This window comes from Pocillopora damicornis, chromosome 4, assembly GCF_964200805.1.
Source record: "Pocillopora damicornis chromosome 4, jaPocDami1.2, whole genome shotgun sequence".
In the NCBI taxonomy this organism is placed as follows: Eukaryota; Metazoa; Cnidaria; class Anthozoa; order Scleractinia; family Pocilloporidae; genus Pocillopora; species Pocillopora damicornis.
Genome location: NC_142673.1, coordinates 23,256,537 through 23,277,896, shown reverse-complemented (window position 1 = coordinate 23,277,896; position 21,360 = coordinate 23,256,537). Strand labels below are relative to the sequence as shown.

At 37.9% G+C, this 21,360-nt stretch overlaps 2 protein-coding genes across 2 annotated transcripts in view; one reads left to right on the top strand and one right to left on the bottom strand.

Moving 5' to 3' along the window:
* The window catches only part of LOC113683454 (skeletal aspartic acid-rich protein 1), a 58,744-nt gene that overhangs the window by 24,113 nt on the left and 13,271 nt on the right, over positions 1–21,360 (bottom strand). The window lies entirely within an intron of this gene.
* Positions 1,254–4,145, top strand: LOC149047303 (histamine H2 receptor-like). The gene has a single exon (XM_089205439.1). It carries the CDS (start codon positions 2,531–2,533, stop codon positions 3,437–3,439), a length of 909 nt encoding a protein of 302 aa, XP_089061565.1. The 5' UTR covers positions 1,254–2,530; the 3' UTR covers positions 3,440–4,145.

Sequence of the window (21,360 nt, the reverse complement as noted above, 5' to 3'; positions counted from 1 at the left end):
GAATCAAGTCTCAGTATTGAGTATTTTTCTTTCGTTTCATGGAGCTTTAGTGCTCTCCATTCGAGCTCTCATTCGAGAAGGATTTAAATTTCAATTAAAACAATTTACATCACGATAAACTAGGAGGCCAAAGAGCCTCTCAGCTGTTTACTACGAAATGTAAAGCTTATATAAGGTTTAGTTCAGAGCTTGCACGTTTGGTGCTTCTTCATTAAGATCTACCGAGGACTCCTTATGTCTAAAGATGTCAATTCAGTGTCGAGCTTTTTAAAGATTCTCATTCAAGTCTCAAGAGGAAAGGGAGTGCCTAAAATGTGTCATTTAATTTGCTTTTAAGTTTTATGACCGGATAAACCCTTCTCATTTAAGACTACAGATGGCTCAGTTCAATATAAAGAATGTGCCTTGAAATGTATCGCAGGAAAAGGTAACCAACAAAGCATCAAACGCTTTCTATCTTTCGTTTTCTCGTGCTAGAGCCAGGGAGTCAAATTTCACTCTACACGCGAGGTCAATTTAGTGTTCAAAAAAGATGCTCAAAGCCAGCGTAGGTTTAATTTGCATCTCTATTGATAAGCATTGAGCTCGATTTGTTTTACTAAATGTCTTTCGTGCAAATAGATGGACAAGCACAAAAATGCCATGTTCATGAAAATACAGTTAAATTTGAATCTCTCCGAGTTTATCCTATTTTCTGTCGTTTATTTGCGATACAATTGTATTCTATCATTCCCAATGGCGGTATTGATGTCTCAGTGTACATTGCCTCTGGTGTTTTGTGCTATTTTGGGCAAACATAATTGTGGACAGGAGGTTGGCATTTCCTAATGAAGAAAAAAATATCCGAAAGCCTGGTTCACGGGAAAAGTTTCAAGAAAATTCATTGCAGCAAAAAGTGTAAAGAAAACTTAACGTGATCCAAAACAAATTATCTCGAACGTGGAAACATCCGGGATGTGCCTTATGATGCACGAGCAAAGCGAGGTGTCCAGTGGAGGTTAGGGTTATAATTAACAATTGGTTCATACGTCAGTGTGCGTTCATCGAGATATGAAGCAGGCGGGAAGTTTGGAGAAGAAGAAAGATGCGTAAGAGTTGCTCGAGGCGAAGCCTCGAGCAACTCTAGCTTCTTGAGTGCTACCAAAACTTCGCAAGTGCTTCATATCTCGATGAACGCACAGCTGACGCATGAACCAATTGTTTTATAAGAAAATTTTTTCCCAAGGGATTTGTTTGCTGACGTCATGAGCGTGCACAATAGGAATATGAAGCACGCTCGCGCAATTGAATTTGATTAGACAAATTTACTAGCTATGTTATAAATTGAATTGACAAGTACTATTCGACGAAACAAACATCACTTCGAATATAAACAAATTTTGTTATTGAAACACCTGTTCTAGAGGCTTGAGCTACAGTTAATGCAATAAACAACTCATTCAAAGATTCCGTAGACAATGAGTCTACCCCAACTTCAGCGCTATTTGAATTAAAAAGTTCGCGGCATGCGGGAACAGCTGAACAATGAAGAGTTTGTTGAGCAGAAGATAAATTACACCGCGAGAGCGGAATATCTTCTCGCAATGCTTTTGGACACGATTCGTCTGAGTAGACGCCACTTAGCAAGCTACGACGGAGTTTATTTCATATCTTTATTGTTATAAAATATAGCTGTGAACGAACATGTTATTTGCCGAATTCCTGGAACGAGAAAAGCATGCTATGCACCTTGACAATAAAAATAGCCAAAAATAACGTTTCAGAAGATTCCCTGTGAAAAAAGCAAGCACTATAGTCTTTTAGTCCAGGTGAAAAATTACATAATTTCAGTCAGATTTTTATTTTGCTCGACAAGTCTTGCGTGCATGTTGCTTTTTCTGAGTAACACGCAAGCTTCAAACTATGTTGTGGCTCGCAAAAAGTTTTGATGGATCATTATGTTTTGTTTACCTGTCAATTGAACCAGTAAAGTGGTTTTTCAATTACCGCGAAAAAGGAAACTAAGCTATTCATATTTATCCCCTTGTGTTGGTTGGACATAACTCGCATTTTGGTAGAGAGGTTGTCGGTCACTAATTGTAGATAAAGCAAGCCAGCCCAACTGAGTTGCTAATTCAAGGACAAAGACACTTTAGTGTGACTCCACTCATGCAAGCCTTTGTTTTCCCATATAAGAATTCCGATTGGCAGAATTAGAACCGTGCAGGGCTTAAAAGGGGATTCTGAGTCATCGATAGAGCTCTTCACGGCTGTTCAACAGACTGACCACGGATGCTTGTCGATTAGTGGACAAAAAACATCTGGTTAGAATTGTGTGTTTAAAAGTGAGAGTACAAAGAAAAACGAGACAATACAAGGCGCGCAGGACATCGTGAAATTCTGAATTTGAACGAAGAAACAAGTTATTGAATTGCTTTAGGGGGAACCCCGCCGCGACTCGGATTCGATTCACAAGCTAATTGAAATTTGCGATCACATTGGGACGTACTGTGGCCAACGCGGACCTTTGAATCGATTATCCGTGTAAAAAATGGCTATTCAAACAGAATCGATGACAAAACCGCTCAGCGAAGCAATACCTTTGGGTATCCTTGGCGTTTTAATTACGTTGGAAAATCTCCTGGTCTGCTTTCTGGTGTATCGCTTCCGCAAATTGCGAACTTTCACAAACGGTTTTATAGTGTCTTTGGCCCTTTCAGATATCCTCTTTGGTGTTGTGTTAATTCCAGTGAACATAGCGGACCAATCCAACCCTGCCAGAGGATATCTGGTGTCGCTTATTCTTTTTGCGAACGTTACCAATTTGTTTGCGGTAACGCTGGACCGCTATTTGGCCGTTATGAACGCGCTGCGATATTCTTACACGATGACTAGACATTTTGTCAAAATCTTGCTCACGGCCTGGATTTTACCTATTCCACTGAGCCTTCTACCGTTGATCTGGGGCAACGAGAAAGGTACGACTGCAGAAAAAGTCTATCTGTTCTTCATTGTAGGCGGTGTTGTAGTTCCTTACATTTTCATCCTGTTCGCCTACATCAAAATCTTCCGTGAAGTCGCGCGACAGATAAAGAACCTTGCAAAACTTGCAACTTACGATAATCAACAACAGACTGCTCGCGAAGGTAAACGAGTCACTGGCGAGGGGCGCGTCGCTAGAGTTTTCGCTATGATAGCAGGTATCTTCGTTATAAGCTGGATGCCTGTGTTCTTCATGACCGCCGCGGATGCTTTACAAAGAGACGATATCATTCCACCTGTACTCGGGACAGTTTCGTGGTACACCATGACAGCAGGGTCGCTGTTGAACGCCGCGGTGTATGCGTTTTTCAAGCGCGACTTCAGGAACGCGTTTCTGCGTCTTTTCCGATGCCGCACGGTTTCTTTCGGTCGACATGGTTCTGAGGAGGCTTTCACTAAAGGCACATCACTGAATTGAACGAAATATTGGCGGTTTTGTTTTTAAATTTCTAATTGTCGTGCTGTTTTTTTGCATTCGAATTTGATGTTACTAAGACTCGATATCAATATTTCGTTTGGTTTTTTGCGATCCAGGGTGTTGTATTGCGCTCACGCGGCATAAATCTTTAAAAAGTCTTGTTTTTTTCTTTCCAGAAAAGAAAAATATTGAAGTATTTGTGTTACAGTTTTTGACAGGGCTGGTGACACCTTGACTCCCCATTAAGCTTTTTTGAAAGGAATTTAAAACTCAATATCAATTGTGATTTACTTTGAAATCATTCGTGTTTTAGATAATCAGAAGCAAAACACAGTTAGAAGCCCACATATTAGCACGATTTCTCTAAAAAAAGAAATACAGTTGCGAAATCCAAGATAGTTTTTTATTTTTGTAAAGAGTATTTAAAAAGCCTGTTAAATAGCCTTTGAACTGACATTTTAGTAAAAATTCGCTAGAATATTAAAATCTGTAATGTCAACTGTAGCTAAGCTACAAAAGAACCGCCGACTTAAAAGCTTGCTTTTTAATACAAAAATCAATACAGCATGTTCATGAAATAAATTGAGTTGGAGAAAGGTGGCATTGTGTATTCTGGCAAACAAACAAAAGTGAATTATTTGCTCATATACGGCGAGAAAATGCTTTGGAATCAGTACAGTTGACTTTAATAAATGATTGGCAAGGATTTGCCATGGTGCGAGATTAACTGGGATTTTTCAGCTCTCTCTGCAAAGGAGGCCTCAATTACTTAATTATCTCTACACACTGAAATGTTAACGTGATTAATTTGGGGGGAATTTTTTTGTGTAAGAGATGTCAGAAAATGAAAATTATGTATTGTCTTCATGTCAGGTTCACTGTATGATTTCTTTCCGCCAAAAGCGAATAATTTTAATGAGAATGCTAATTGAGATGCAGCTGAAAAGCCGTTGACTAGATCCACATTTCACTTCACAATTTCTTTGGGAAATGAATTTAACCAAGAATCTGCCCATATCACCCTGCGTTAAATCTTTTGGCGGTTTCCCAGACAAGTTACAACGCCTGTTTATGAATCAATGATTCCCTGTCGATAATCGAAAACCAAAGTATTGAATAGTCTAAGGAAAAAAGAATGATGAGTACCTGACAATGAAAAATTACTTCAAGAAATACTTTTCTAGAGACTCACATTTTGACATGTTGTTGACCCAATTTGTCACTTGAAATGCATATGGTAAAGAGATTTTAGTTGGGCAAACATTTGGCAGTACGCCGGAATACATGTCTTTCGATTGCAGATATTGAAAAGATATCACAATTTGGCATATCTTGGCAAATCGCAAGAGGTTAACAGGCGACACCGCGAAAAATCGCTGTATAATTTTTTGTGTCATATCTACATTTGACCTTTTGGAGACTTTGTGTCAAAATGATTGTGAAAGCTATTTTTCATTTTTTTTATTTGTGTAGAATAAAGTAAATAAAAGCTATGGATATTCCTTTTGACCAGAGATGCAAAATCCCACACCTACTTGTTTTTGAGCATAAACGATGCCCGTTTTGGAGGGAAATCAAATTAACTTTAGGTTGAAACGAACTCGCTGAAATCGGTGTGCGCCATCTCGAATGCTAGTCAAGTTTGATATTCTTTGAACAAAAACCAAAAGTATGTCTGAAAATTAAATCTGACACGTTCTAAAAAGGAAAAAAGTCATCCCCAATCTACAAAAGGCAATGAAATTGTTCTCTCGTAGAATTAAAAAACGGGATGTAGAGGTTCCATAATCATTGAGATACGGATTTCCATATGGACGGCTTATTCTATATTGAAGCGTACTAATTACATAAAGATTGAATTAAATATATTTACCATTATTCAAGAAACGGCCAAAAAAAACCGCCAAAGAGAAAATAACTCACACATTTTCCAAGAAAAGAATTTTAATTTATCGCTGGGGATTTCCATGAAGATTCTCGACTTCTGTGAGGGTGTTCCAATACCTCCCCGATAACTGTTGTGGTTTTTTGTAAAAGGTTTACAATTTTGTTCTCTTATTACCGGTGTTATGCAGAAAGAAAAATTATCTTTGTGGATTGAAAAGATAAACAAAAAACGCAAAAGTCCTGTGTGACTAGCGGCAGCCGTTTTTTGTTTGGAATGTAAACAATCCAGTTGTAATTAAGATGAAGTGTGTCTGATATGGGGAGGAAAGTTTCCAATTCATTATGATGACTAATGTGAAGGGATCTTGAAATGTGCTGGTCTATGAAAAAGCGACTTTGGTACTTCTGTCATTAATATCTTCCTGGGTCAATCTGTGATTTCAAAATTTTGACAAAAATAGATCTTAAAACTCTCGGCATTACTGCTTTTCTTACAAATTCACACGAAACAAAAATCTGGAAAAACGATTCAAGGAGGGGTGCACGTTGTTTTGTCGCCCATAAAATGCTCTCAGCTTCTCGCCAGTAAGTATCATGCTGACAGGATAGCAAAACGCTTATGAAGATACCAGAATAATAAACTAAACGACGGTATCAAGTGGACAAACATGTCAACATCACTCACCAAAATTCAACATTGTCTCACAGTAAGCATAAATTAAAGCGAGTAGCATACGACCTTTTAAACACGAACTACTTCCGTATAAGGTCACGAAAAGACCATGCCATACAGATAACGCTGTTAGACATAAAAAATTTTTTATGAATTTTCTGCAAAAAAGAGTATTAAGAAACAGAAGGAGAAACGGTGTAGTATGATAAGGGATCATAATCGTCCGTTTTCCCCAAAAGCCGTTTGTAAAACGCCCCGAGAATACTCGATCCATTTACTGCAGAGAAAATATTTTAAGCTATAAACTAAGGAAATATTGTAATCTCATAATTGCTAACTCGTCTCGGATGAAGAAAGTTCTTAGAGTTTGGATTTCCTGTGAGATTTCTGACATTCGTGAATTGATCTTAATTTCAAAGTAATTTAATTTTTGAAAATATAGAAAATGTTATTGTGAAAAATAAAATCCCTGTAGTACATTCCTACCGTTGAAATGATATGAAGACAGGTCAAAAGCTATTCGAATATGGAAGATTAGGAGCTAAAAGCAAAGTTAATTGCATAGATCACCCACACTTCGAACTAAGATTTAGATGAAAAGAACTGAAGTCAGGGAACTCTGACTTTGAAAAATCACCGCAATTTCAGATATAATATCTTATATAATATCTAAGATATTATATAGATATAATATCTTATAAAGCTTTGGCTAAAAAAGAAAAAATTGTTAATACCTAATGAAGACAAATCATGGGCCATCCGGATATGGAAGATTAAATGGAAAAACCAGAGTTAATTGCATAAATCACCCCCTCATAGAAATAAGATTTAAAAGAAGAGAATGGAACTCTGAAAAGCATCACGAAAAGTATCCGCCTGATAAAACTCGGAATAGTGTGTTTATTAGACGACCTGTTCGGACAAGGTGTTTCCATATTGGATGTGATTGATGTGGTTGCTGTAAGCCTGATAACACTTTCGTTAAGTATAAGAATTGCACTTCAATTTAGAGAGCACTCAGTCGAATGATGAATAAGTCATTCAGCGTACTCATTCCATTTTGTGGAGTCTCTGATTAAGCCGCATGAATAATAAAAAAAAAAGGATAAGTAATTTCCAGATCTTAAAACTGTTACAGTAGTATCACACAGCACAGAATATAGAATATAAACATTCATTCAGGAATTAGAAAACGAATGTGAAACGGAACACGGATCGAGAGAAAGCAATGGAATATGACTAACTACGAAATGTTAGTGGTGAAGGCCCTTTGGGCCAATTTCATGGTGTCGCAATCTGCAAGATCTCAAGACTTCATTGAATAATTATTATTCACTAATAGCTTCAACTCTACCTTAACTTTATCTCAGTTGTTGAAAAAGTTAAGTGGAAGCACTAAAAGAAGATGCATCAATACCCAGAGCTACTGACCAAAGTGCTTCCAAATAGAATATTCTTCTACCCTGTAAAGCGTCTAACGACCCACAAAAACTGGAAGGAGCTTCGATTAAAAAAAACGGTTAAATTACAATGAAATTGGCCTGGCACTCCCTGTTATTCAGCCAAACTAATTTTCGTCATCAAATTATATTCAATTGTAGATTATTTTCATATTGCATGGGAGTGAACTGGCTTAGTGCAGTGAAACAGACCTTACGACCAATTCGAAATTTCCTCTCCTAATTGAAAACCGTAATGTTAAAATCATTTTTTAAAGTGCGCTTAATACAAGAATAACTGGTCTGGGGATCGATACTGATGATAATCTTTAGAACCACAACGTAGAGTAAAAAAAAAAAAAAAAAACCTTCCCTCTTACACTGCAGGCAAACGAAGTGCTTGCTCCAGAAAAGCGCGGCATTCAAATTTCAGCCTGAGGTTTTTGCCACCTCCTCTACTTATCAACTATTAATAAATATATTCCCCTGCCCATAGTTTTAGCTTAGCTATGAAAGGTCTAGGTTGCCTATCTCAAAATGACCAAGAAAAGAAATGAATATGACATATGAAACAAGGAAAGAAAAGTAGATATGCAGCGCTGTCGACAAGATGAAGTATCGTGTGACGTTTGAGTACCTGTGAATTTTTTCCATTCATATCAGCCGGATGAACCAGTTTTAAAATCCCTGGAAGGGGTTTTGTTCTGAAAATTGGAAAAAGATGCTTCAACCAAAGTCTTATTAAAGAAACAACAGCGTACTGAAAATACAAAGGTAGAAAAACAACAGGAGCAGTTGTGATCCCATTTTTACTGAGAGAGCACTATAAGATTCCTATCAGTGACAGTGTGATTTTTGCTTTTAAACGATGTCTTTCAGTAATTTCTAGATTCCATTCTTCATGAAATAGAAGGAGATAAAGTGAATAGCTGTTATCAAAGTAAGCGATCGCTTAATCGCCAAGCCACACGGCTATTCTTGACTTCTGCAAAACTACGATACAGTTGTCAGGATAAGCTGTAATAAATTAAATAAAGCTGATATAGGCCAAAAACTCGTATACAACTGAAAACTTGTCAGGTCTCTTTTTGGGCGAGCAAGACCTAGCAGGTGGAAAAATAAATTAAAGAAAATTCTAGTTACAGATGAAAGAAGGGGTGGCGTAATATGCTAAATTCTGAAAATTAGAAAAAGCTTTTAGCACAAGCCAATTTTAAGATGTTTACAGCTTCAATCTAAGGTGCTTTTTATGTTAATAATTTATTACCACCTACGAAACTCTAACGTTCCAAACAACGCATTTCAGAAAGGGCGTTCTTCCGTTTCAGTTTAATGTGAATTTCATTTATAATCTCATATACTCTGCAGATACACCAAGATAGAGAGCTAAGATTCTGCGAGAGAACTGCGCAAAATTTTGTTAAAACGGATAAATTTTGTAGAGGCTTAAATAAGCCGAACAGATCAAACAAAAGTTTCAATCGCAGAGCAATGTACTTTAGACGACTACGATAAAAGAATTTTATTTCAATGATATTTGTTTATACTAAATGTCGGAAAACATTTAGTTTCAAATTGAAATTTGTGTGAACGTTTAGTATTTTATTTTTATTTAAATCATATGGAAATATCTCGACGCATTTCTTATAATTTGAAGCATATGGTGAATAACACTTTTTTGGACTCACCGACTCTAGTCTAAATTAAATTTTACGGCGTCAGGCATACAAAAGTGCTTAATTAAAACTCCGTAAGGTACTAAGGTCTTTATTCGTCCGGAAGATAATTTTTTTTTCTGGAAGTTGAGTTTTAGAAAAAAAAACAAAGGAAACGAAAGAAATTACAGTTGCTTTGAAAATATCAAGATAATTCTCCGAGAGACATCTACCCTCTTTCGGATGAGTAAAGAATGTGGAGTTACTCCTGCCAACTCGATTAGGGGACTGTCGACTAATATTGATTTCGCCTTGGGCGAATAACCGCTACTTAATTCGCTGAAGCTAGATAAACGTTTTGTTTCGGAATAATATGCGTAATCATACTTAAAAATCAGCCTTGTGGAGTTGGGTTAACCGAAACTTTTCCTGGCTTTAAAAACAAGAGAATAAGAGGAAAAGGTAGAAGAAGATATTACGATACACAGAAAAGTGAGATGAAAACATCATCCCATGAATTTCAATTATGGCTTAGCAAGTTGCTAGTACGTGTTTACGTTAAAAAAAATATGTGACATTATCGGAGGAATAGTACCAGAAATTGGGCGTTGAAATATGTTTCTAATCGGAATAAGATTTTCGACCTATTTAGATTTATGTCTTCATGAAACACTTCGTACGTCTTACTAGCAGTCCGAAACCATCAAAAGTCTGCTCCCAGCAGCTCCTCAAGAGAGATATTCATCGAATTCTGGGCTGATTGAAAGGCTCCCTCGATCCAGCCCTCTCGCGAATGATAAGCCTAACTGACTATTTGATAAGCCTAACCTGTTTTTCTGTGAATTCTTCATTTGAGATATCTGAGAAGCTTTCGGTAGGGCTGCCATCTTCAAGGACAACAAACAGGACTGGAAAAAAATAGCCAGGCCTCACCTTAGGCGGTTGTTTAGCGTGAAAAAAAAACTGCTTTTAAGATCAGCTGTAGATCGAATAATGATAGAAGACAAAATAATTACCAAATGGAGCGGTTGAACGACGCTCTTTTTGTCACACCTATCGCTATGGCCTGGATTCAAGAAAGCTTATTCAAGTAAGCGTCACCACCACCCCCAGCCCCCGTCTTGACTCTAACTACAAATTTTAAAGTAAGATTTGCGGTATATTCTCAACTTATTGGTATGACATTACATGACTCCTTGCGCTCGCCAATAAATCGGAAATTTAAGTTACGGTTGTTTCAGTACTAATAAAGAATGAAAATAGTCTTGATAAAGATATTCGCGTAATTCAGCACTTTAACGTGGACATGGCGTTACAAGAAGGACGAGCAAACCTTACAAATGAACAAATAAAACTTAAACCCTGTAGACGAAGTCATTTTCTTACTGGAAACGCATTCAAAAAGCATTTTAAGTAATAATCTATGCATCCGAACCCAAAGCGCCAGGTTTTTGTCCTCAAAAAGTGAAAAGGTAAGCTAGAAAAGTAACGAACATCAGAACGTTGACCTTACCAGACTCTACTTTGTTCTCATTACTAGACTGCGCTCCGACCTTAAGGCCTGGATCGTATAAAATCTTGCTTGCAGCCTTCGGAAATCGGAAGATAAATTTTTGTTTGTTTCCGAGTTCCTTATACTTAGGATATTCACCATTTCCAGGCATATCTATCGCAACGTCGTCCACCATCACCTGCAACAAATATAGCAGGTCGGGTGAATATCATCTGTGATATTCCTGTGTTTTGCACCTCTTGCCTCTGGGGGGCCGAGGGGAAACAAACTCTTTGGGACATTTGTTGTATTTCCCCCTTTTGAAGCACCTGGGATGGTATTCCTGTGAACCTTCTTCTTTTCCATCTCCACCGTTATGGTTATGTCCCTCTTCTTCTCCATGTCCACCGTGTTGTCCGACGCCAGCTTTTTTTTTAATAGCTTTTCTTTTTCTTCTTCGGAACGAAACTTTGGTTTTCCTCTACTTTTGATGACTAAAGTGACATCTATAAATTCTCCTCGATCAGCACTCTCGCAGTCATCACTTGAATTGGAGCAAAATTTCCGCCCTTAAAGCTCTTATTTTGAAGTATTGATTGAGCATAGTAAAAATGTTTTGGTGTAACCTTCGACAAAATTTCGTGTTTTTAGTTAAGTACAATTATCTGTTCCTAATCTCTAAAACTCAGGTTTCGGGCGATATGACTTTGGGCGAGATGACTCTCGGGCGACTTGACTGTAAACCTGTAATATAGCTTGTGATTTGTGGGATTTTCACAAGTAAACTAGAAATACCCAAAGAAGGTAATGCAAAGCATTTTGGTACAAAGTCTGCTTTACTGTAATCTAGCTGCAGGTTTTATTATGCTAGTAGGACTTGCATAGCGGAAGGTACTTAATTGTAGGAGGCCAAATCGCAGGTTGCCAGCCCATTTTGAGTGAGCAGTAAAACTCTAGATTGGCTATTTGAACTAATTTTATTGAGAGCCAAACACTGCAGGGCTTATATTCTGTTTTAATTTGAAGTGTTAGTTTTATGTTTCTTATTTTGCAGGAAGTTGGGTTGTTATGGCCAATTTTCTCTCTTAAAAATTTTTTTTCAGCCTAGTCAATGTTTTTCAGAAGTAGGCAAGCTGTTTACTGCTCCTAGTAATAGGAGGTAGAGGCCGAACCTTGTTCAGACTAGAAGTCTAACAAGTGTGAAGTAAGCAGCAGATATTTTGTTGTAGACAGCCAAATCTCCGGCTACCAGCACAGTTTGACTGGGCTATTTGTTATTTAGCTGCTTAGTAATCTTATTATTAAAGATTACTGCATTCCTTTCTTATAATTTGCTGCCGATTGTATGCTAGACAGGAGTATCGAATCGCTGGGTCTATAAATTGTAACTTCTTCGGTTACATTCATTAAATCTGTAAACCAGAGTAGCATCAAACCATGTCTGATTGTCCACCTAGTTGCCGTGTGAACTTTAATATATTTTGAGTTTGCATCTGTTACGAAAGTTTTAGGGAGAGTCACGGGAGCATTATTTATACATATCTATGTAAAAAGTAACGAAAAAAAACAAGCACAGAGGTAAAATCCCAATTTTCTCTAAAAGTTGATTTTATTGAGAGCAAAACCCTAGATATATCTTGGGATTTGTGTGACTTTCTCAAATTGTTAGTTTGTCATGTAAACTTAATTGACAAGAACCTTGTTAATTGTCGGCTTCAAGAACAAGTACCTAATTGCTGGAAAAGCTTGAAGCTTGAAAAATTGACTTATGAAACTGGGACAGATGTCATGAGATTTGTACAATAGGTTGGCTGGGAAGACCAAGAATTAGAGAATTCATTGATTCTCTTACAACTTTGTCTGCATTGTGTGCTTCTGTTAGCTTGGTTATTGCTGCAGAAAACTTCTTCGAAGGGTCCCTGAGATCACTCACTTTTGAGCTAGTTGCCCCTAAGGAAGAGGATACCTGTGCTTACTATCTCCCTTAGGGAGGTAAAGGGTTAAGGACTGATTCTTTTCCAGTTGCAACAAGTACCCCTGCAAATGAAAATTTTGAACACTATTAAAGGGCTAGTACCCTCATTTCATTACTTGAATTTCTAGTTTGATATAAGTTATGACAAATAATGGATGAAGATTCATCTTGGTTGTACAAGTTATATCCAGCGATCCTTAAACGCAGTAAAAAGTTATTTTTCTGAATTCCAAAAGTGTTGATGCTCCTAAGTAAGTGCATGATATGTCATTCAATTAATGCTCTAGCGGAGTTTTTGTTTGAAATGCCAAAATCAAATTCATAAGTTAGGACAATAAAACAATTAAGGCAATAAGCAAATGTTCTTGTGTATCCTTGCTGTCAATTTGGGCTGAAAACACGTTTTTGTTTTTTTTTTGCATGTTATTTTGGCAAAAAATTGTATATTTTGATTTTAAGCAAACTTTCAAGTAGTTGCTAAGTTTACAGCCGAACACAATGCCAAAAAACAGAAATTGGATGCTTTCAGAAAAAAATTTAAACCCTCAACCTTATCGTAATCCCACCCGCACCAAAGTCCTAACTCTGACTCTAACTGCAAGCTATCCTAACCCTAACCTTACCCTAATCCTAATCCCTACCCTGGGTTTGGAATAGGGTTACGGTTAGGGCTAAGGTGAAGGAAGCAGACTTTGTACCAAAATGCTTTGCATTAAGTACATCATTACCCTCTTTGGGTATTTCTAGTATACTTGTGAAAATCCCACAAATCAAAAGCTATATTACATCATACATTCATGTTGACAAAGCAATCAGGGGCAATTTTTTTTATAATAGGGTGCAATGATCTTCAGTATCAAAATTATTTGGTATCTAAATATTAGTGTTTGAGAGAAGAAATAACCGTAAACATTTTTTCTTTCTCATGCACGGATTCCTGTGGTGGCCAAATAATGATCTCGCCAAAGAGCCAGTTGATTACCAAATATTAGTGCACTCATTTGGAGCCACGTCTTCTCCAAGTTGCGCGAGTTTTTGTCGCGAAAGGTTCTGACTTACGCAAGTTGGAGCTGTGGCTTCACGGTCTAAAGTTTCTGCGGAAGGAATAAGAGAATTGGCTCAAGCAACCGTTCCAGCGGCCGGAATTACCTCAAGACGACAGTGAATGCAGAAGGTGCCCTGGTCGTGCGAACGTGATCGTCTGTGGTAAAATGTTGGACCCACTGTTGTCCCGCTATTCCTCTTGGATAGTCTTCGAAAGGCCATAGCTTGGGGCCCTTGACTGTCACCGAAGTTATTGCTGCAGAGAGTGTCATTATCAAAGCTGTCCAGCATGACGTACTTCCAATGGAGTCAGCTATGGTAGGCTAAGGAGCGTCAGGGAACCAGAGGAAGTGCGTCCCACGGTCTAGTCCAATACGCAGCTTAAACCCTTTCATTTCTGAAGGAATATTGAGGACAGGAGGTCGCTTGGAGAATGCTCCTGTTTCGTTCGAAAGGAAGCACCCCATTATTCTTCCCAGTAAACGTTACGTGACAAATTGGGTCATCCAGAATTGTCATCGCCAACACGGACATTGTTTGTCCTTCTCAAGTTCTGGCCTTCTTCAGACGGAGATTCTGAATTGTGCGAGGTCTCTCGGCAGTGCGCAAGGTTTTGTCGAATTGCATGAATTGTCGCAAGCAAAATGCTCGTCCTGGTGAACAGATTGTGGACCCATTACCGTCAGCAAGAGTCGCTCCGACAGATCCACCATTTACCCATGTGGGCGTGGACTACTTTAGCTCCCCTCTTTTTGAGGCAAGGACGCCTTCAGGTAAAACGTTACGGATGTTTGTTCACATGCCGGACCATGAGGACAGTGCACATGGAAGTTGCACATATTTTGGAAGGAGACTCGTTTATTTGTGCGTATCAGCGTTTTGTCAGCCTCAGAGGGAAGCCCACACCACCTAACAAGAGCTCGATCGTGTCATCAAGAATTGGTCACAGGTCGTCTGAGAACGGAAACTCCGACAGCAAAATTAGTTAAGTTCCTGTGTGGAATTCAACGCTCAACTCACATCCGTTATGCTGAAGTTAAGATGTGGCACTGTCAGAGACGGTAAACAGATCCGGCCATTTACGAAATTTTACCTAACAATAAAAATTCCTTTTTTAATCGTCATTTTCCTTGGCTTTGCCTTCCTGACTGCTTCAGCTCCCTGACGCTAACATGACGGTCAAGAAACAAACATTTTCCTTCGCTTATTTACTTTTACAGTTTTGCCTCTCGTTTTGTGCGTCCGTCACCTTAATTAACAAATAGAGAAGCCTTGACTGTGCTCTGTTCTGTTATAAAGCAAGCAGCTAGAGCACGAAAGAAGTGTAGGGAGAAACACGAGACGTAGTCGAGTGTTTCTCCCCACTTCTTCTTAATGTAAAATGATTTACATCAAGATAAACTGAGAAGCTGGATGTAAAGAGATCCTCTCCGCTTTTTATCGCGTACTATAAAGCCTATTGTATACGGAGAGCTCTTCTTTATCAAAGGTATGTGACAGTTACTTTGAAAATTTGTCAATTCAGCCTCAAGTCTCACAGACGTATGGTAAGAATTTGATCAATGTCAGAGTCTGAACAACTGCGCACCTAGCCCTCCCCTAACTCAACATTAATCCCTGGGGTATAATAAGAAGAACGATATTGGGTCGAAATAAACTTTCGTCTATACATGCACACAACATAGATCTCTGCCTTATCTTAAGAAAAGCAAGATTATTTGAGGCAGATATACATTTTCGCAGCAACTGGCTGGCGTCTGAATACTTGGTAAAAAAAGGGAAAGAACAGGCGTGGTTGAGCGAGCTGTTCCATAGGACACAGGAAAAGTATTCCATCCGTAATATTTTGTTTTCTTACCTTGATATGAAAGATAGTGTTTGAACCAAACTGACAATTCCCTTCCTGCGATTCATGGAAGCCACTGTGAGGTACTCTATGTGCACTTACTTAAGAGATGTGTACAATATTTGTTGCTTCCATATCTCTCGGTTGACGTAATCCTGTGTGCAATTGGCCACGGGCAAGAAGAATTGCAATACGTGGACTCTTATGGACTAGGGAATATTTTCATCACGAGTATTTTTCTGATATGTTCTCTCTGTCTAAAGGTCTCTTATCTCAGTTTTTAAATATTTTAATTGTAGTTGATGAGAAGTTCCCATTTCACCGAGAGGTGTAGAGTCTAGCTTTCCAGTACTGGCACAGGAAGCGATTCGCAACATTCAGAAAGTTTGTTGCAGGGACGTAATCGGGGTTTTCTGGCTGTATCACATTCTTGGCTTCGCGAAACTGGAGGTATTGCAATCGATAGCGTCATCTGTGACGTTCTTCTAGTCAGCAGAAACATCGGTGGACCTCACCTGTACAGTCTCTACGATTCAGCAGATGGGAAGTCTCTGAAATATAGTAAAAGGGCTGCAAAGTCCATAAACATCTTTCCGAAAATGGCGCAAGGGGCCAAAGGTTTTATCTGTCATGCCATGTGCTACCATGTCGCGCAGGTGGAAAAGTGATACGCCTAATACCTGACGATCGCTACCCGAAGTCTTATGATTTCCATACTCCCCGAACGAAACTTAATGAAATACTCAAAGCTATAGTGAAAACTGTTGCTGCTGTGCCCTCTACTTTGTCCAGCAAGTTAGGAGTAACCATTTTCAATCTCCTTACCAAGGATCAGTTCCAGTTGGCTCATTAGCTGACTAAGCCAAACGAAGAGTTATGGATAAAGGGAGTCGCTGGGACGGGAAAGACCCTTGTGTCATGAGAAAGCTTAAACGCCGTGATAAATTACAAAAGGATGAAATGTTATGTTATGTGAAAATGGGGGCATAGCAAACCAACTGTACGGTAAGAATTGCTCATGACAACACCTAAACTTCAGGACTAGCCTGCTTTAAAAGTGATGAGACTTAAAAATTGTTTAAACTCTTATGTATTAATGACCAAATCCAATTTAGCAAGAAATTTAAAGTATATTTACCAGCCGCAAGCGGTGTCGGTGTATGCACTTATTTTAAAGTGGCCCTTTTCTATTGTTATCCAACTATGAATCGAAATGGAAAAGTCTGAAAAAAGCTAAATCGGTATCATTACTAATGTGAAATTTCAGTTTGCAACTTAATGTAATTCAACCTTGGTTAACTCGCTAGGAAAATTGAGGGACTGTCCAATGCCATTTGCCGTGAAGCCTTCATCAGGTATGAGTTTCCGTAAACCAAGCATGTCGTACTTGATGAAGTTCACAACTTCGAGCAGCGCTCTGGCACAATTTCCTGGTATGAGAAGGCGACAGCATGATCCTGACAGACCAGGTCCCTTTTGGTGTTTTATTGACATCTTCCGAAAAAGTCACGATTTTCCCTCCAGTATTCCTGATGAAAGCAAACAACGATCGCACCTTAGGTTGAGGAAAGTCATTCGGAACTCAACGAAGATATTCAAGCGTGCCAAAAAATGTTTTGTCGCTGATGATTCGAAAGACGGGGTTGAGATAGGGCATGACTTTGATGGAGACGATGTACGGAAAATATCTTATTCAGAGAGCGAAACAACCGAACTGGATGTTCTCCATACTACGTTGTACCAGCTTTTGAAAGAGGGGTACAGTAAGAGAGACATCGCTGAATTGTTTTCGAAGAGTGACAACATTCCTTCCGAAGAAAGGCTTTCTGCTAAGTTGAATGGTTTGTCTTTTAGGTCTGCAATAGACAATGATTCTGAAAATATTGTCATCAGCACGGTTCAGGTACAGTGGTCTGGAAAGACATCTCGTAGTACTCACGAATGTATACAAGCCTCCGTAAAGACGCCACAAATATTCTTTCATTTACGGTGCAGTGACACGTGCCATGGTAAAACTCCTTATTATACGATACAAGACACATTGAGAGGAACATTGAGATTGTGCATGTAACTGTCTACCTCGATTGTCTGATGGGCATTTGTACCAAGTCTAGAAGAAACAATAGTGCAAGCTCAGAAGAAATCTGCGCTGGTACTTTTTAGGTATCTACCTCGAAATAGGTTGTCATCTTAGTGCTGCAAATAATCAAATAGAGGGACTCCGGAATTTGAGCTTTTTTAGGAAACACTTTTCACGTGAATGAATGAGTAAATGATGACAGGGATCTTGTTTACGAACTGAGGAGACATCAATAGAAGGTAGTTCTCAACTGTAAGAATGTTGTAAATCTATTTGATATCTTTGAAGATAAATGTTTCTATCAGCTTATTTTACCTTGTTAAAGATTTGTTGCTACGTATACGTGTGCCACTGAAATATTGTGGTTTTTGAAAAATAATTATTATTAGCTTTTTTGTCAAATATAAACCGGAGTCCTAACATTAACTGCAAAATGAATTTAATAAAATGTATGAATGGTCTTTAGTATCAGTTATTTATGAATATCTCCATAATGTGAATCCTCGGAGGTAACACTGGCATAACAGAGGCTTAATTGAAGAAAATTGTAAAGGGGTGGGAGTGTACTTGGTTTTCAAGGGAAGATTTTGCTTTCATGTAGGAGAAATTTTTTTTATTGTCAAGGGTGAGGGGCCCCTTACAGAGTTCCCATGTCAAAATCGAGTTATGAGTAACATCTCACAAATTAGAATCGTTATGCAGACGAGACAATGCAAATTATGATCTTTTACAAAGTCCACATTAGTTTTAGTACCTGTTCTTCCATCCGAGCCACTCTTTAGATCTCGGGTCAAAAAAAATCAAGATCACCAATTCGTATGACAGCACCTCTACTGATGATACCTACAAAGAGAGGATGATGCAATTCTCGAAATATTCATCAACGAATCATTCACCGTACAGCAACACTTCACATAACTTCTTTAATTAGAAAATTTGTAAATATATGGTTTCTTTTTTTGCTCGAATAGAGTTCAGTAGCTTACTCAGAAAATCAGGAAAATAAGTTCAGAGAAAAGTTTATAGTCATCTCGAAAACAAAAACTTTGCTCTCACAAAACTCAAATGATAGCTAATCCGTGGGTAGTATGGGTCATATAAGAATCCAAAGGTTCTCGTGCTACACAGTAACCCATCGAGTAATCTGTACATTGGGGTTTCCCCCCAGGGCGAAAGAAAAGGTATTAATTGCTATACCCTCTATATCATCCCTCATTTATCGACTCATATTCAGCTTTTCGCTGAAATAAAAAAGAAAGGTTAGTTGACAGGCCAAATAGAATAATGAACTGATAACAACCTTGTGATAACAAGTTGCAGCGTCAATTAACTCTTTACAACCTGACATCAGTAAACATATTCTCCATACTGTTCTCAATACTTTTCCTAAAGCGCTGACAAGGAGAATTTGTTTAACAATCTAGAGCTTCTATCATCGCTGATCATTTCCTTTATTCTTGTAACCTTAATGTGTGATTTTGGGGGTGATATTGTAAGGAGAAATTAGATGCTAGTCACTCTTAGTGTTAAAAGGGTTAAGAGCAAAGTACGAGTAGCCTTAAAAATCAGAGTTAACTGTTTAAAATAGTCGATCAATTTGCTGAAAAATTAAGGGATTTCAGTCGTGAAAGAATTTATACCCCTGTGATATTTCTAACAAAGATCACTCGATATAAAGAATATATTTTCGCGCCCCTCTTCGGGCTTAAATATTCTTCCCTACGGATAGACATCCGCTTAAGTAAATTAAAGATGTTAGAGATTGTTAAAGATCACACTGATTTTGGTATCAATCTTAAAAAAGCCGAGATTATCAGCAGAAGCTTTTAATCAAATTATATTTGGTTCAAATGAGTATAAGCTCTCCATATATACCTTAAAATGTCTTTCAGTTTGCGACTTTCTAAGACGTTTTGCGATCAACTGGACAGAAAAATCACAAATCATGTTTCGTGGTGCACAGATTAATTGATTTATTCATTCGTTCCATTAACACTGTGTCTTTGTCGAAACACAACTCCAGGAAAGAATGTTATCAAAAAAATAAATCTAAAGTTTCAAGATTGCTTGTGCATTTGCATAGACAGTAAGTCATAATCTTATCCGTTAAAACCCAAACCAGATTCGAATAAAAACATCTGTTGTACTGACTAAAAGACTAATCTTTAGGCAAGTTATCGGAGTTCCCCTTTAGTTCTGGTTCGATTTGCTGCGCTGCATAAATGCCTCGCTAATTTTCCTTTTTGCGTTTAGGAAGTAGTACTTTGTGGAAAGATGGAAATTGAATCACAGGTGTAAAGATTTTTCTTTATTTGTAAGCGACTTCGATGATCCTGAGACGAGCTTTTGTAAAGGATTTCAATCTTAATTAAAATGATTCACATCAAGATAAACTCGTGAAATATAAAGCTTATTGCTGAGAGGGTACATGGGGACTCTTCTTTGTTAAAGACGTTGTGAAAAGTTGTCAATTCAGCGGCTAGTCCTGCAGACATCTATTTGAATGAGTCTCAGGATGGAAAAAAGTTCGAAAGGATGGAGCTTATTTTTGCTTTTACGTTTTACAAACGGATTAACCCCTTTTGTTCACTTCGAGAGATGAATTATATTAGCGATTTCACACTAGAAAAATACGTATTTCTTTTCTGTTTCGTGTCATCGCGATCCTACGAAATACGCAGCGCATTTATCTTAATATTCTTTGAGAATGATATATATTCTTTACAAATATAAAATTGAAGCATTTCCGTGCAACACGTAAAGACGGTATATATCGTGCGTAAAATACTCAATTCCATGCAACAATTAAATATATGTTGCATATGAAGGTGAGACTAATCACAAAATGGAAATTTACTTTAGATATAAATTCCTTTTCTGTATTGAATTTAATTCTTGACTAAGTCTCAGTAACACTGTTTAGCAATATATTGTTTTTTCTCTCGTATGTTGTTGAAAAATGAATCAAGTCTCAGTATTGAGTATTTTTCTTTCGTTTTATGGAGCTTCAGTGTTCTCCATTCGAGCTCTCATTGGAGAAGGATTTAAATTTCAATTAAAACAATTTACATCACGATAAACCAGGAGGCCAAAGAGCCTCTCAGCTGTTTATTACGAAATGTAAGGCTTATATAAGGTTTAGTTCAGAGCTTGCACGTTTGGTGCTTATTCATCAAGATCTACCGAGGACTCCTTATGTATAAAGATGTCAATTCAGTGTCGAGCTTTTTTAAGATTCTCATTTAAGTCTCCCGAGAAAAAGAAGTGTCTTAAATGTGTCATTTAATTTGCTTCTAAGGTTTATGACCGGATAAACCCTTATTGTTTGAGACTACAGATGGCTCGATTCAATATAAAGAATTTGCTTTGAAATGTATCGCAGGAAAAGGTAACCGACAAAGCAACAAACGCTTTCTAATTTTCGTTTTCTCGTCCTTAGAAACAGGGAATAAAATTTCACTCTACAGGTGAGGTTAATTTAGTGTTTAAAAAAGATGCTCTAGAAACACTTTCGCTCATTATTTTTTTACAACTGACTTTGGGCGACGGTTGAAAAGATAAGAGGAAACATCATTGGTTCTATTCACACCCCATGTCGGTCTACGGGGATGGTCATTCAGAGCACTGAGAAAGACGCCGTGGCGAGAATTTTCCGATATTAACTGCTCCCTAACATTCAAAACAATGTCAACAGCAAAACAATGTCGGAAAATTGTCCTTTTTCAAAAGCAATTATAGCATTAAAGCCAGCGTTGGTTTAATTTGCATCTCTATTGATAAGTATTGAGCTCGATTTGTTTTACTAAATGTCTTTCGTGCAAATAGATGGA